This window comes from Ursus maritimus, unplaced genomic scaffold (assembly GCF_017311325.1).
Source record: "Ursus maritimus isolate PB19 unplaced genomic scaffold, ASM1731132v1 scaffold_32, whole genome shotgun sequence".
Taxonomy (NCBI): domain Eukaryota; kingdom Metazoa; phylum Chordata; class Mammalia; order Carnivora; family Ursidae; genus Ursus; species Ursus maritimus.
In genome coordinates, this window is record NW_024425786.1 from 25,347,432 (window position 1) to 25,361,543 (window position 14,112).

Below are 14,112 nucleotides of genomic sequence, written 5' to 3' on the forward strand. Positions count from 1 at the left end.
ACACAAGCAGAACGGCAAAGGACGGGCAGGAGAAGGAGAAGCAGAAGGTGGGTCACCTGGGGGGTTCCCGACCACAGAAGGCTCCCTACACTCACCTTCAGAACAAAACCAAAGGGGTTCTAGGGAAAATCTCCACTGCTTTCAAGTCTAGCCTTCTGGGGTGGCCCAGAACCTTCCTAAACCCCTTCCTATGCTCTAGCCCAAACGTCAGTTAGCACAGGCTCTAATCAGTTGTTTCCGGGGTGACATTCCAGCCCATTCCTCAGCACCAGATGTTCCCCTTTTAATCATTCAAACACCAATAGCAGAAACATGTTCTCATAGACAAAATCTCCCCGTGTCCCAGCAGAGACCCCAGCACTGCCCCACGGGCTCAAGCACAGGAGTCTACTCTCTAGCCCAGCCAGGTCCAGGGAGCCTGGTGCAGGGTCTTGTCCTGGGAGCTGGAATTGGGACCCTGTAGCCTCCAAGATCCCAGGTGGGGGTTACTGACTCCTAGGCAAGGAGCAGAAAGAGGACTGTTTTAGCAGGTGGAAGTGATTCAAAAGGAAAAAATAAAGAGAGAAATGTAGCAGTAATGACTCCCTGGACTGTAGTCACAATGGGAAGTGAGGGAGAAAGAGGAGGAGGGAGGGAAGTGAGGGGAGGAGGAGGAGGAGGAGGCAAAGGACAGACCCTGGGGCTGCTCGCTGGCCACTAGGTCAGTGTGTCCATGTGCAGAACCTGGGACGGAAGGAGGCAGAACTGAAGGGAAATCACTGCAGCATTATCTGGCTTCCCTGCGGTCACAGCGCCGGCGGGTCTGACCTCAAGCAAGAGGCCCGGCGGGCGGGCGGGCAGGCGGACACTTACACACAGATGTCTTCTGGCTGTTATGTTTGCTGGGCATCAGCTTCACACCTCGAGACTTCAGCTCAATTTGCTTCTTGACTAGAGAGGAGGTAAGAGGGAAAATCGTTTCAGTTGTTATCTGTGACTGAGGATGGGGTCCTTCTAGAATGATGCCCTCTCTTGGCTTGGGATAGTCCAGGGTGGGTCAAAGCCAGAAGTCCCTCTGGGCGAGGACATACCAAAGGTGGCATTGGAATGCAGCAATGCCCCTGAATTGTCACCCTCCCTGTATCCACTTTGCAGTGTGATTTTATAGTTCTTGCCATTAAGAGGTGGGGTATATTCCCTCACCCCTTGACTTTGGGTTTGGCCATTGGAATTTTGGAGGAGGTCTTGACATGTCCAAAGGCTTGCAGAGTACCTGCCAGACTAGGCTTGGTCTCTCACATCCCTGCCATCGCTGGCAGAAGACATGACTGGTCCCAGGAGGATGAGGAACATGTGGAGCAGAGGCACTCGGCCTCGCTGAGCGCAGCCTACTCCAGCCGACCTATTGTGGGCAGGGGAAGCTGAGTCCTGGAGGTCACTGGGGGATGGGGCCTGGCTCAGGTGGTGGCCTGATGACTGAATTGGGTTCTGATCCCATCTCAGTCCAGTCCACAGCTCATCAGGAGTCTGCCAAATAGCACAGAAAAGGCACTAGAGCCTGGACGCCACAGTTCCAAAGGCCATTCCTCTGAAGCCATCTACCTCCTTTGTGTCTGACTGCCCCGGTTCCCCAAGGCATTCTGGGGGCCTCTAAGGGCTTCATCCTGTCTCTGGGTATACTGCTCGATGCATCTGTCCCGGACCCCCATGCCCTCTCCCAGCTGGCCCCTGCCAGTGGCTCAGCCCCTCTCAGATGGGTACCCAGCAATGGTAGCGGCAACTGGGACCAGGCACTTCCTGTGTGCCAGGCCCTGGGCTAAATGCCTTTCAAGTTCTTTACTCGGGTCAGCATCCCTGACTCGTCTGCTTCCACCACACCCACCACCCACACCTGATCTGCCAGGAGCCATCACACCCTCCCAAGTATATCCCAAGTGCAGTTTCCACATCTGCCACCCTGGTCCAGGTCTCCGGTGCTTCCCCCCTGGTTGCCATGACCTCCCATCTTCCCTGCCCCATAGAGCCTGTTCTCAACACAAGGGCCAGAGGGATCCTTTTAAAACATAAGTCAGACCGTATTGCATCTCTGCTCAAAACCCTTCAGTGGCAACCCGCTTCTCCTAAAGTAAAAGCCAGTCTTTCGAGTGGTCTGCATAGACCAATCTGCCCTCCCAGCACACCTCCGACCTTATCTCCAACCTTAATCACTCTTGTTCAGCCACACGGGCCTCCCTGGTGTTCCTAAAATATGCCAGGCCTGTTCCTGCTTCCACCTGCCAGTTCCCTAAAATGCTCTTCTCCGAGGGTATCTTCATGACTCCCTCTGTCCCTGGAAGCATCTGTGCAAACACTGCTTCCTCGCAGATGCCTTCTCTGACCACTGTTTACAGCTACACTGCACCCCCAGCAACCCTGCTCCCTTCCCTACTTTATCTCCCTAACTTTCCAACACACGGGATCACAAAGGCAGGAATTTTTGTCTGTTTTGTTCACTGATGCAACCTTTATGCCTAGAATAGATCCTGGTACATGGTGGGCCCTCGATAATCATTTCATTTGCTCCTCACACATCCACCAACCTTGACCAGTAGTTACTATCCCTACTTGGTAGTTAATTACCGGCTGCTCAGAGTGGTTTAAGTGATTTGCTATGGGTCACATAGTCAGGAGGCAGCTGTGCTCTTGGCTGAACCTTAGCATCTTCTCTTGTGACCTGCCCCCTAAGCCATCCCAGGGGCACTGTTAACCTTCTCCAGAATCTCTCCTTTGCCTCGGCTCAGGCCCGGAAAACTCCGGTACTTGCTCTGCACTTGAGGTAATGTGCCAGTCCCGAAACTAAAGCCCACAGTGATCAGGCATGCAAGGGCCCATCTCCCAGTCCCTCCAGAACCCCCAGCTCTGCCTACATCAAAAAGCTCCCCGAGGGTTTGTCCCCTGGCAAGCTGCTCAACTGAATGCCTGATCAAATTCAGTTACTACCATGGAGCCACTGCTTCTCGACGTGCATTCAAAGCCTTTTTATAAATGTGCATTACTCTCCATGTATATCCAGCAGGAAAATTTCCAATGAACACTAACGTGGACCCATTATCAAACAGAGGGTATTAGTAGGGAAACATGCATTATTCAAGCCTAGCTAATACAGTGCAGCAGGGGGGAAATTCCTCGGATTCAGTCATCCCTAAGAGAACAGGGCTGGTCCGGGTCCTGTGGGGACAGTTCGAGCTCTTCTCCCTGATGCCCCGGTACTGGGGCTGGGCTGGGGAGAGGGGTCTCCATGAGCCAGGGTGGCCCACTCGAGGGGAGGTCTGTGCAGATGGCTCTGGGCACCTGGCCAAGAAGGAGGAGGTGAGAGTTTTCCCAATCGCCTTGTTTCCCGTCCTGGTGTTCTCTGGAAGGAGGAACGGGAGGAGGGGCCAGTGTACCAGGAAAGCCATTCCGAGGGGTAAATGCTGCTTCAGTTTTCCCTGCAGCTGCTGAAGGGGGACCCTGAGAGGCAGGTGGGCATGAGGAGATTGCTCAGAGGGAGCCCTCCTTCCTTTCTTCTCAAGATTGCGCTCAGGAAGAGGCTCCAGAAGGAATCCTTCCAATTTCTATGCCCATCCGCTCTACTCGGCCCTCCCCCAGAAGGGCGATGTAACCCACCAGGTCAGTGCTTTATACCCCCTGGGCCACTGCTAGCAGTGGATGATGTCATCACCCTCCCAGCAGGAATGAACTCCTGTCCTTCCTCTTTTCCTCCCTACTATTTACCACAGGATGGACCTTGCTAAAGTGGTCAGAAGAAGTGAACGAGAAGGAATCTGAGAAGCCTCAGGGGGCTTCTTAATTTACATATAAACCTTGGACTGTTTACTCCTCTGAGCTGGTCTCAGAGGTACGTGGCCCGTGCTGTCTGTGTGCACCAAACACAAGCCTGGGGAAGGCAGGGGCCCTGCTCTCTGGATGGTGGTTCCTCACATCAACAACGTAATCTCTAGAAGGTGTATGCCAGGTCCAGCTGGCCCAGGCCCGGCTCTGGGGAGGGGAGCCCGTACTGTGAACCCATACCATCGTGGGAGTTGATGAATGGGTCAGGAAAGTGGCCTTGGCTGGGGGGTAAGCCCTTGGCAAGATCCACATTACTGGGGATGTGAATATCAAGAAATCACCTCCATAGGCTGGGGCCTCAGTTTTTGAGTTGTCACACCCTGAATTATACACAACTAATTTGTCTCTTAAACAGTTTGACCAAGTGAGTGGTGAGTGATCAAGGAAAAAGGAACACCATGGGAAATCAGCCACAAAATGAGCTGAGTAAGAGCAAGCTTGACAGACCAGGGCAGGCCAGGTAAAAAGCGTCAGAGAACAAGAGGTTTTCTCCCTCTAGATCTCCACAGTATGCTACTGACAAACCCAATCAGAAACGCTTGATAAAGTAGCAAGAACCTAGAGAATTTCTGGCATGTACCCGTACATGTTGTTTGTTCGTTCGTTCGTTCATTCATTCATTCGTTCATTCATGGAATGCCCATAGTGTAGTGCCTATGATATTACGCTGAAGCTCTGGTCTCTAAAATGGATTTTGTAACCGCTGATGCACTGCAGATAAAATGGAGCCTGCGGCTGGCTCCACGGTTCCGGCTCCATGTGAATGCACACCCCTGATGCACATATGTACGTGCCTGGGCACAGACCCACACACATATGCATCTATGTCTACAATGGGCACACCCACAACAACACATTTGTGCCCTTGGGTATGCATGGCTCCAAATACTCACATACAAAATATAATTCACACTTGCACATGCTTTTGCACCGTGAACAAAGTCAGGACTCCCAGAGAAAAGTGCTGGCTTGAACTGGTTGATGGAAATCTTACTAGGTACATTCATCTCCTCCGAATGATAATGACTACAGGAGACTGCCAGGCTGCTCCATTCATCCTTTATATTCTGGTTAATTACAAGACATTTCCCCGCTGTTGTAAAGGTTAGCGGGACACATGGTGCACATTTAGCTAGAAGAATCTGGCAATACAAATTTCTCTCTAGTCTGCAGCATGAGTTATTGGGCTGAGCTAGCAGGAGACAAGGACCTGTTAGGGGAGGAGGGGAGGTGCTAAACCTGTCTCCAAGGCTCTGGGAATCACGACGTTGAGGCAACCTGCAGCTTCTCCTCCCAATGGAGTCAGACTTCCCTTCACAAGGGGAAGCCCCAGCACCACCCTGATCACTCCCCTTTCCCTGCCACTTGGCTGGCCTACTGGCTAGACCATCCCTTCATCTCCCCATACTGTTCTTTCACCAAACCCAGTTTATTCAACCATAGAAAAAATTTCCAGGGTATATCTTTCTCTCAGGATTCTAAGCCATTCCTGCCCTAAACTCTTTTTGGCTTGGATTTTATTCACTGATTCACTCATAACTCACCCCCAAAAATGTTGCAAAGGATGATGTTTTAAAAACTGGAATCTGATTTTTCCCTTAGAAAAGTTGGTGGGTGTGCACCCTGCCCCTCCCTCGTCGCTGTGAGCCTGCCTCTGGCTGGCTACCAGCCTCCTCGCACTCAGATTTACGCCAAAGATGGAACATTTGCTGCAGATGCCCGAGATCTAATGCTTCAAGAAGGCACAGACCTTCTAGCAGATGCTGAAGCCGTTGCTCTGGACAACAGTGGGAAGAGCAGTGGTATGGAACAGAGCTGGGGAAGCCTCGATGTAACGAAAGGTGCGGTGTCTGTTGCCAGGTCAGCTGACCTGAGGGATAAATATAAAACAACTGCGCCAACATTGACCAGGATGTTGCCAACACACAAATAAAGAGGCTGGGGTGGCACCACTGTTGCCACTGTCCTGGCACGCTCCGTGGCCATGGAAGGCTTCAAGAAGATGAGCAAAGGTGTTAATCCAGTGGAAATTAGGAAAGGTGTGATGTTGCGTGTTGAAACCGTAACTGCTGAACTCAGGAAGAGCCTAAAGCTCTTCTGAAGATATTGCTCATTTTGCTACAGTTTCTGCAAATGGAGACAGACAAATCGGCAGTACTGCTTCTGACGTAATCACAAAAGTTCAAAGAGTATTCTCTCAATATGGGGCAGGAAAACACTGAATGACTGAAGCAGGAATTGAAGGCACAGAACATGCCTAAGATTGCACATCTCCCTACCTGAATAATACATCAAAAGTTCAGAAGTGGAAATCCTAGGGTACTTAGGGTTTCCAGTGTCCGGTCCGTGGTACCCACTCTTGAAGCCACCAATGCCCGATGGAAGTCTTGGGTTGTGACTGCTGAAGATGCCCTCAGCACACTCACTGGGAGTAGGATGGAAGTCAGCTTGCAGGTTGAGCAGCCCAAGCTCCAGGTTCCAGTGTCACGGAAAGAAGCAAGCTGCTGCTGTTGATGGTATGGTGTTTGGAAAAGAGAGCCGGCCTCTGAATTTCCAAGATCGTTTGCTTCATGATTTAGGAAAAGTTGGACAGGTTACTGGGACCGAAGATGATGCCACATTCTTGCAAGGGAAAAACGACAAGATTCAAAAAGAGAAATATTCAAGGAATCACTACTAGTGACCGTGGAAAAGAAAAGCTCCAGGGACATCTGGTGACACTTCAGAGGGCGGAGCTGTGCTGAAGGTCGCCAGGAAATGTGACATGGAAGAGAATGAAAAGGAGGAGTCACAGGTAGAGTGACAGCTCCAAGACCCGCTGCTGGAAAAGGCACCATCTGGGTGATTTGCTCTGGGTCATTCCCACCTTGAATTCACTGCTCCAGCTAATGGAGAGCAAAAGCCTGGAACAGCAACAATGGGAAGAACGCTCAAAATTCCAGCAATGACCACTGCCACGAATGCAGGTGTGGAAGGATTGTTGACAGTTTAGAAGATGATGCAAGCCCCTCGGAAGCTGGTTATACGCCACACTGGGTGGTTGGTTGAATACGGAGGAGAAAAGAATCATCAGCCCAGCTACGGGTTGTAAGACGTACAAAGCTACTGAACGCCGTAAGAAGTACTCTGTTGGATGCTGCTGGTGTGGCCTGTGGGTTAACCACAGCAAAGCTCATAGCCACTAGAATCCCTGAAGAAGACAAGGATCCGGGCTACAGGGAGGGTCGGGCACTAGATGACAATCATCATGTCAGAATGGCAGGCAGAGAGCCCACGCCTGAGAAGCCAGAGCCACCAGCTCTACCTCTCACTGCACAAGGGGTTCCCCTGTAACAGGGAGTCAAGGTGACCGGTGGAGTCTAAGGCCTGAGGGTTCCATTTCCCGAGCACCTGCCGTGGGCCAGATATTTTAGCAGGACCTCCTTTAATTTCCGATAGCCCTGGGGGGTCAGTATTATTCCCTCTCTACTGACCAGCAGGGCAAGAGTGAGCTGGGAGGTATGTTGGCTCCCCCGCCAGAGAAGACCCTCACCAGCTGTGATCATCGGCCACTGGGGGCATTTAAGAAAGGCTCTTCTCAATATCATTCCTTGTAGGCTTGAAAAGAAAACAAGAAAGCAATTAGCATTGGGAGAAGGACTGAAAATATTCTTCGCCTGGAGGCAGAAGGATTGATTGCATAACCTCAGTGGTCTCCCAGAACTGGAAGGAGCCTTAAGGAATTTCGATTTCTGTGATTGCCAAACACTTTAGTGCAGGGACCTGTGATTACACTTCTAGGTAAATGCCCATTACACAAAACAGATCAAAGAGGAACTGCTCTGGTCCAAGTTGGTGGTGTGTGTGTGGAGGGTGGTGAACCCGGAGCCCCACCCACTCAGTCCTTACCAAAACAGCTGCTGGGAGAAGCCCTTCGGCCTCCAAGAACCCACCCTGAAAACCACTCTTCTGGGCTCCCTCCTCTCATGTTACATCCATATGAAGAGGACTTCTGCCCAGAGTGGGGATTGGTGGTCTCTGCCTCCACCTTGCCTTGGGTCTTCACATCTCTCTCTCCAGCCCAGACCCTTCTCTGAGCTACAGACTGACAGACCAGCCAGCTACCTACTAGAGGGCCCCCAAGCCCGGAGATGCCAATACGGTCCCAGGATCAACGTGTTCCAAGCAAATCCACTCTCATCTGCCTCTGCCCCAGACCATCTGGTTGATAGTGTCACTTTTTACCCACTCACTCAAGCTAGAAACCGAAGTCACCTCTGACTGCTCTGCCTCCTTCCTCTATACCTGTAAATCCCAGATCGAGGGGGCCACGAGTCCAGGCAGGTGACCGTGGGGAGGCCTCTTCCAGTCTCTCTCTGCCTCTGCCTAAACCCTGGATCCTTGGAGTCTTCAAATTCTCAAAGACTCTTAATTGTCCTCCCATTTTCATCCGAGAGCAAAGATCTTCCGAAATGAAAATGCGATCATGTCTCCCTCTTGGTTTTTTTTTTTCCTAATTTTTAAAATAATTTTTTATAGATTTGTATTTATTTATTTGAGAGAGAGAGCGCGCGTGCACGCATGCAAGAGAAAGCACGAGAGGGGAGAGGGGTAGAGGGGAGAAAGACAAGCAGACTCCCTGCTGAGCACAGAGCCCAACATGGGACTCGATCCCAGGACCTTGAGATCATGACCGGAGCTAAAGGTAGACACTTAACTGACTCAGCCACCCAGGCACCCACACGTCTCCCTCCTGTTAAAGACTTCTGATCTCCTGTCTTCGCTGCAGCGTCTCATAGTGTGAGCCCTGCCTCCCTCTCTGGCCTCGGAGCTCACTGCCCTGACTGCTGCCCTACGCTCTGGATGGTGGGCTTCGCGCTCAGGAGGCAAATGTTTTTGGGGAGAGGCCTGGGAGCACATGTGTTGGGCTGTGAGCCATGTCTCAGCTGCAGACCACCCAACTCTGGCCTGGTGGCACTCCGGAGGCTCGAGACACTTCGTAAGTGAATGAGCAAGGCTGTGTTCCATAAACCTTTATTTATGGATGCAGAAACTTGTATTTCATACAGTTTCTGTGTGTCATGAAACCACCTTCTTCTGATTTTCTTCTTCAATCTTTAAAACCGTAAAAGCCGCTCTCAGCTTGAGGACCGTACAAAAGCAGTCAGACGGCTGGGTCAGGCCGGCGGGCTGCAGTTGGCCCAGTTCCACCCTGGTCACGCAGGTCTCTGGGGGGCATCAGACTCAGCACTTTCGGGTTTTCTTGCCTTCCCTCTACCTGGAACGCTCCTCACTATCTGCATGGCATCTTTCTGAAGCCCACATTGATGTCGCTGCCACTTTTTCTTCTTCTTCTTTTTTTTTTTTTTTTGGCTTTTTTAAGTGCTTCCAGCCAAACTAATTGCTCCTTTATCTCTAATCCCAGAAACCTTTCCTGGGCCTCAATTATAGCTCTTATCTGGCTGCACACAACTTATAGATTTACGCCTATTCCTCTCTTTAACCTGTTCTCCTTGACAGCAGAGACTGGCCTAGCCGCATGCCCCTCTCTGTGCTGTCACATGGCCGTGTCACACCAAAATGCCTGAAATTCAACACGCTCGCCCCACGTCCAACAGCCGGCTAGATGCACCGTCACACTAGAACTCTGGTCCTCTGATCCCCTGAGGTAGTACTGAAAATCCGGTTTGGCCAGGAATACCCCTAAATTCTCATTGGACTGAGGTGCGAATGGAATGTGCATTGTTGTAGGTTATTCATTTATTTACTCAATGTATGATTTGGTTTCTGGGAAAAACAAAACAAAACAAAACACTGCCCATCAATCCATTTAGGGGTTTATATGATTAGCCCTGAAGTGCCATAAATCACTTGAGACTAATACCATCAAGCTGAGGGGAGCGGAAATTGAGCCCATGCTGATGTGTCCCCAGACCCAGTCTCCACACTTCTCTGGTCTGCTCTGTGGACTGACTGCCAGAGTGAGGGGCCCGCTGGTAAGGCTCCTAGCCTCACAGGGTACACAGCGGGCCACAGCAGGACCTCTGTTCCCGTTTCTGGCTCCTTTCAGGCTGGCAGATGGGAGGCACAGCAGACAGGAGGGAGACAGAAGAAAGAGAGAGATCAAGTTACTGATTCCCAAGCCCCCTCCTCCTACCCTGTGGGGTTGGCGGTGGTCAGGCTCCTCAGTTCTGCCAGGTGGCACCTCTCCTACCCCCTCGGGCCCTTACGCCCCGCTGTGGTGAAGGCGTCCCTGCTGCGTGGTCCTTGAGGGCCTCATCATCCTTGTGGGGTCCTTTAATCCCATCCTATCCTCTGTAAAAGGTCCTATCACTAAAGCCTCTTCAGTGAAAGCCGGGCAGGATGCCTTCTATCTCCTGCTAGCCCCCTGACTAAAAGCTTTCTCTGCCACACTTTGGGGCTGTATTTGCCAGCTGCAAAACTGAGATTATTTTAGTCATTCCCAAGCTTCCTTTCCTTCAGAGCAGTGGTTCTCAATGGGGGGTGACTTTGTATGCAGGGGTCATTTGGCTACGTGTGGAAACATTTTGGTTATCACGACTACGTGTGTTGAGGGAGACACTACTGGCATCTAGCATCTACTGGATGGAGGCCAGGGACACTGCTAAGCATCCCAAGACGCACCAGACAGTCCCCTACAACAAAGACCTCTCCACGCCACAACGTCAACAGTGCTGAGGCTGAGGAACCCTACTTGAGTCGCCAACCGAGTTACTGAATGATTACGGCATACACTTGCGCTCTGTGCCCCCAGTCTGGAAAACACTAGAGAAAGAAACTCCCAGGGAAGAATCATTTATTTACACGATATATATATACCATATATATAAGCATGCCGGGTGCAGACGAATACCGCTGGGGTGCAAATCCTGCCTCCAACACTCCATCGATGAGGCCTTGCGCCAGCTACGCACCCTCTCTGAATCCCTGGCTCCTCACCTCTGGAGGGCTAAGGGGACGACCTCCTTACCACAGCTGCTGTTAGGGCTGGATGAAGTAATAAATGCCAAGTGCCTGAAGCCTTGAAGCCCCTCTGGAAACACTGGCGCATGTGAACGTGCCAACGCTGCTCTGGGCTGTATTCAGGGAGATGGAGAGGCTAAGATAGGGCCTGCTTGTAAGAAGTTCATCACTAAAGCAGATTTTCAGACCGTGGGTTGCTCTCTGCTGTAGACTTGTGAAATTCATTTAGAGGTTGCAGTTAACATTAAAAATTGGAAATTTTCAGGGTGCATCATGCTTCATAAGGGTAAATACCACTTGGTGACATTTTCTTTTTAGTTCCATAGATAGATATGTGTACTGGGTTGTGCTGGAAAAATGTACTTTTTTTTTAAATGGTAGGATGAGATTACCAAAGTTTAAAAGCTACCAGTTAAATAGGAAAGGTAAGACACTTGAGGCACCATTCAGAGAGGGCCCTCTGGTTTTGCAGAAAACTCACAGGAGCCTGTGAAGGAATTCAAGCTTCACCACTTACAGCCTGTGTGATCTGTGTGTGTTAGGCTTCTTACAAAACCTCTCTGAGCCTCAGCTTCTTTGGCTGAAACGTGGGAATTAAAAACACATTTTGCCACTGCGCTGTGGGGCGGCCCCAGTGGGGCAACGAGGGACAGGGCCTCGTACAGGGGCGCAGGGCCTCCTGCACAGCAGCTGTGCTCCTGACCTTCTAGAGTCGCCCGTTGTCTGGCGTCAAACTATATCCCACGACCATGCCAAACAGGCCCTCAGGCACCCGAAATAGTAGAAATCCTGCTACCTATTTAATCAGATGAAATGATAATATTCATCTCTGCTTTTCTGTTTTGGAAAATACAACAAAAAGATCCAGACAGGTGCTTTGCTCCCACAAAACCTCATCGTCCACAGTGGAAAAATGTTTCCAGGAAAGCACTCAGAGTGAGGCTTTGTGAAGCTTGTCAGACCAGGTTGGCTTTGGGGTTTATTTTTTAAATATTTCAAAGGTGTCCTGCTACCCAACACTAAGGAAATGAGGCTGTTTAGGAAAGGTCCAGAATTTTAAAGGTAGTGCCTCTGCCTCCAGTGCCCCTTTTATCCTAGTTTCCGGCCAGAAAGCCTGGCCCAGGGGCCTCGTGGCGGAGGCTGCCCCCTGCCCCTGCCACCTCCAGGTGAGCGATGGGTGCTGCTGTGCAGAGCCAGAGCCTCCGACCTGGGGTTAGCGAGGACAAGCTGCCCGCTCTCCACCCCCACTCTCCACCTGGAGAATCCGCACTCCCCCCTCACCCCCACCCCAGCACACCCTCACCAGGAGGCACTTCTTGCTTTTTCTCAGCCTTACATGGTCCCATTCTCTGCACACCACTGGTTTTACTCACTCACTCACTCACTCACTCACAACGTGAGCCCACCCGGCCTTTTATTCCCCAAGGCCTTCCAGGGCCTTCTGTTTAGAGGTATGCAATACAAGTTCGCTGTTGAATCAATCAGAACCAACATCAGCTTGTAAGTGGTAGCAGTTAAGGGCTTAATGAGCAAGTTCTAAAGCCCACCCTTGGTGTTTATAAATTCTGTGTACTTCGAGTAAACTCAAGGTTGAAAGCAATGTCCTCATCTGCTCCCATACGTCCACTGGACTTTGGATCTCCTCTAGGGCTGAGGAGCTCCCCGCCCTGGGGTTAGCCAATTCTTCAGGACTACGGCAGAAATCTGCTTATCTGCGATTTCCACCTACCATTCCTTGTGTGGGCTCTGGCGGCCAGGCAGCTCTTCACAGACTGGAGCACCTGAGCTAGAGCCCTCCTAGAGCTCCCTGCCTGTGTGTGTAATATATTCGTGCACTGCACGGCACGAAAGAGAGTTGAAGTACGGCTCTCCTTCACTTTATGCTGGGGGAGGTGAAACGCCGGTGGTTGAGAGGTTGGGCTCTGGATTCAACAGGCAGGAGGAGTTAGATGGCCTTGGGAAACTGGCTTAATTTCTCTGGGCCTCAGCTTCCTTGTCCATATAACGGGAATGGTGACAGCACTGACTTCGCAGGGGAATGATAAGGATTAAATGAGACGATGCTTATCAAATGCCCAGCACAGTGCCTGGCTCTTCAAAAGCATTTGGTATTACGATCAGCCTGGCCTGCGGAGGGCCTGGAGAGGGGCAGCAGCGGCTACACAGCCCCGCCGCTGCCTTGGGCAACAGGCCGCCCCGTGCCGACGCAGAGATGCAGATGTGGAGACCCTAGGTCTGCAAATAAGAACAGGACGACAGAGGCACGTCCGCCCTGAAGTCACCCTGGCCCCAGCCTGGGGACAGGCTGAGCTCTCCTGGAGTTATCCCTGTGGCCCATTGAGGCAGCACGGTGGCCCCGCCTACCTTGGTACTGGGCACTGAAGCCACGCTGCCGGTGGTTGCCGTCCGAGGTGAAGTGTAGCCGCAGCCAGTTCTTGCTGCTGATGACAGGGGCTGGGAGGCTGGCTCCGGTGAACCTGTGGGGACACGACGTGGGCGGGGTCAGGGGTGAGACAGGGGCAGGCATCCAGGCGTGACCCACTTCCCATGCTCGCTAGGACCTCAGCCCAGGCCTGGAGCAGGAAGGAAGGGCGGTGCCACCCCGGCTGCCCTCCAGCAACCAGGGGCCTGAGCAGCTTCAGGTGGCTCTTCAGGGACCCTTCCCACCACTGGGTTACCTGGAGATGCTGGGGAGAGGGTGGATCCCTCAGGCCAGGAGCAGAGTCCCATCCCCTCCCCCCAGCCAGGAGTGTCGGTAAGTGTCACTCCCTTGTGCCACAGACCACAATTGCAGGAGAGGGGCCCAGCCCTCCCAGCGGAGCCACCCCCCGCCAAGATCCTGACCCCTCAGCGAAAGTCGAGCCCACGGTGCCCCCAGCGAGCCCCCAGGGAGTCCGTGGAAAGGGCCTAGGCAGGCACTTCAGGCAGTGCAGCCCTTCAGTGGTGTGACAGCCCATTCTGGGGTCACCCACTAGGCCCCAGGTCTCCTGGGGCTCCTCCCCTGTTGCTGCTGCCTCCATAAGCGGCCTCCCCTTCCCTGCTGGGTCTGCTCCTCCCTGACATTAGCCTCTTCTGGCTCCTAGCCAGTCCAGCCCAGAGGGTGGGGCACCGAGGTCTCTCCCACTGTCGCTGTTCACTGCCCTAGCCTCCTGGCCAATTGCCATCTTGAGCCAACTTCCAGGTCAACCAGATCCTTCCTCCTGGAGCACAGGAAACTTCAGGGGCTCCCTAGTAGCTACACAAGACCCAGTGCCTTTCAAACTTCCCACTCTGTTCCCTGCCAGAAGAAGCCTCTGCTCA

The 14,112-nt window shown here is 52.2% G+C and overlaps 1 protein-coding gene across 1 annotated transcript in view; it reads right to left on the bottom strand.

Annotated features, from left to right (window-relative positions):
• Nucleotides 1-14,112, bottom strand: part of CSMD2 (CUB and Sushi multiple domains 2) — a 567,391-nt gene that overhangs the window by 277,640 nt on the left and 275,639 nt on the right. Inside the window, exons 6-7 of the mRNA XM_040619227.1 lie at nt 13,177-13,289; nt 853-930 (exon numbers count right to left, since the gene is read on the bottom strand). Coding sequence (XP_040475161.1) covers nt 853-930; nt 13,177-13,289 — 191 coding nt within the window. The remainder of the gene's footprint in view (nt 1-852; nt 931-13,176; nt 13,290-14,112) is intronic.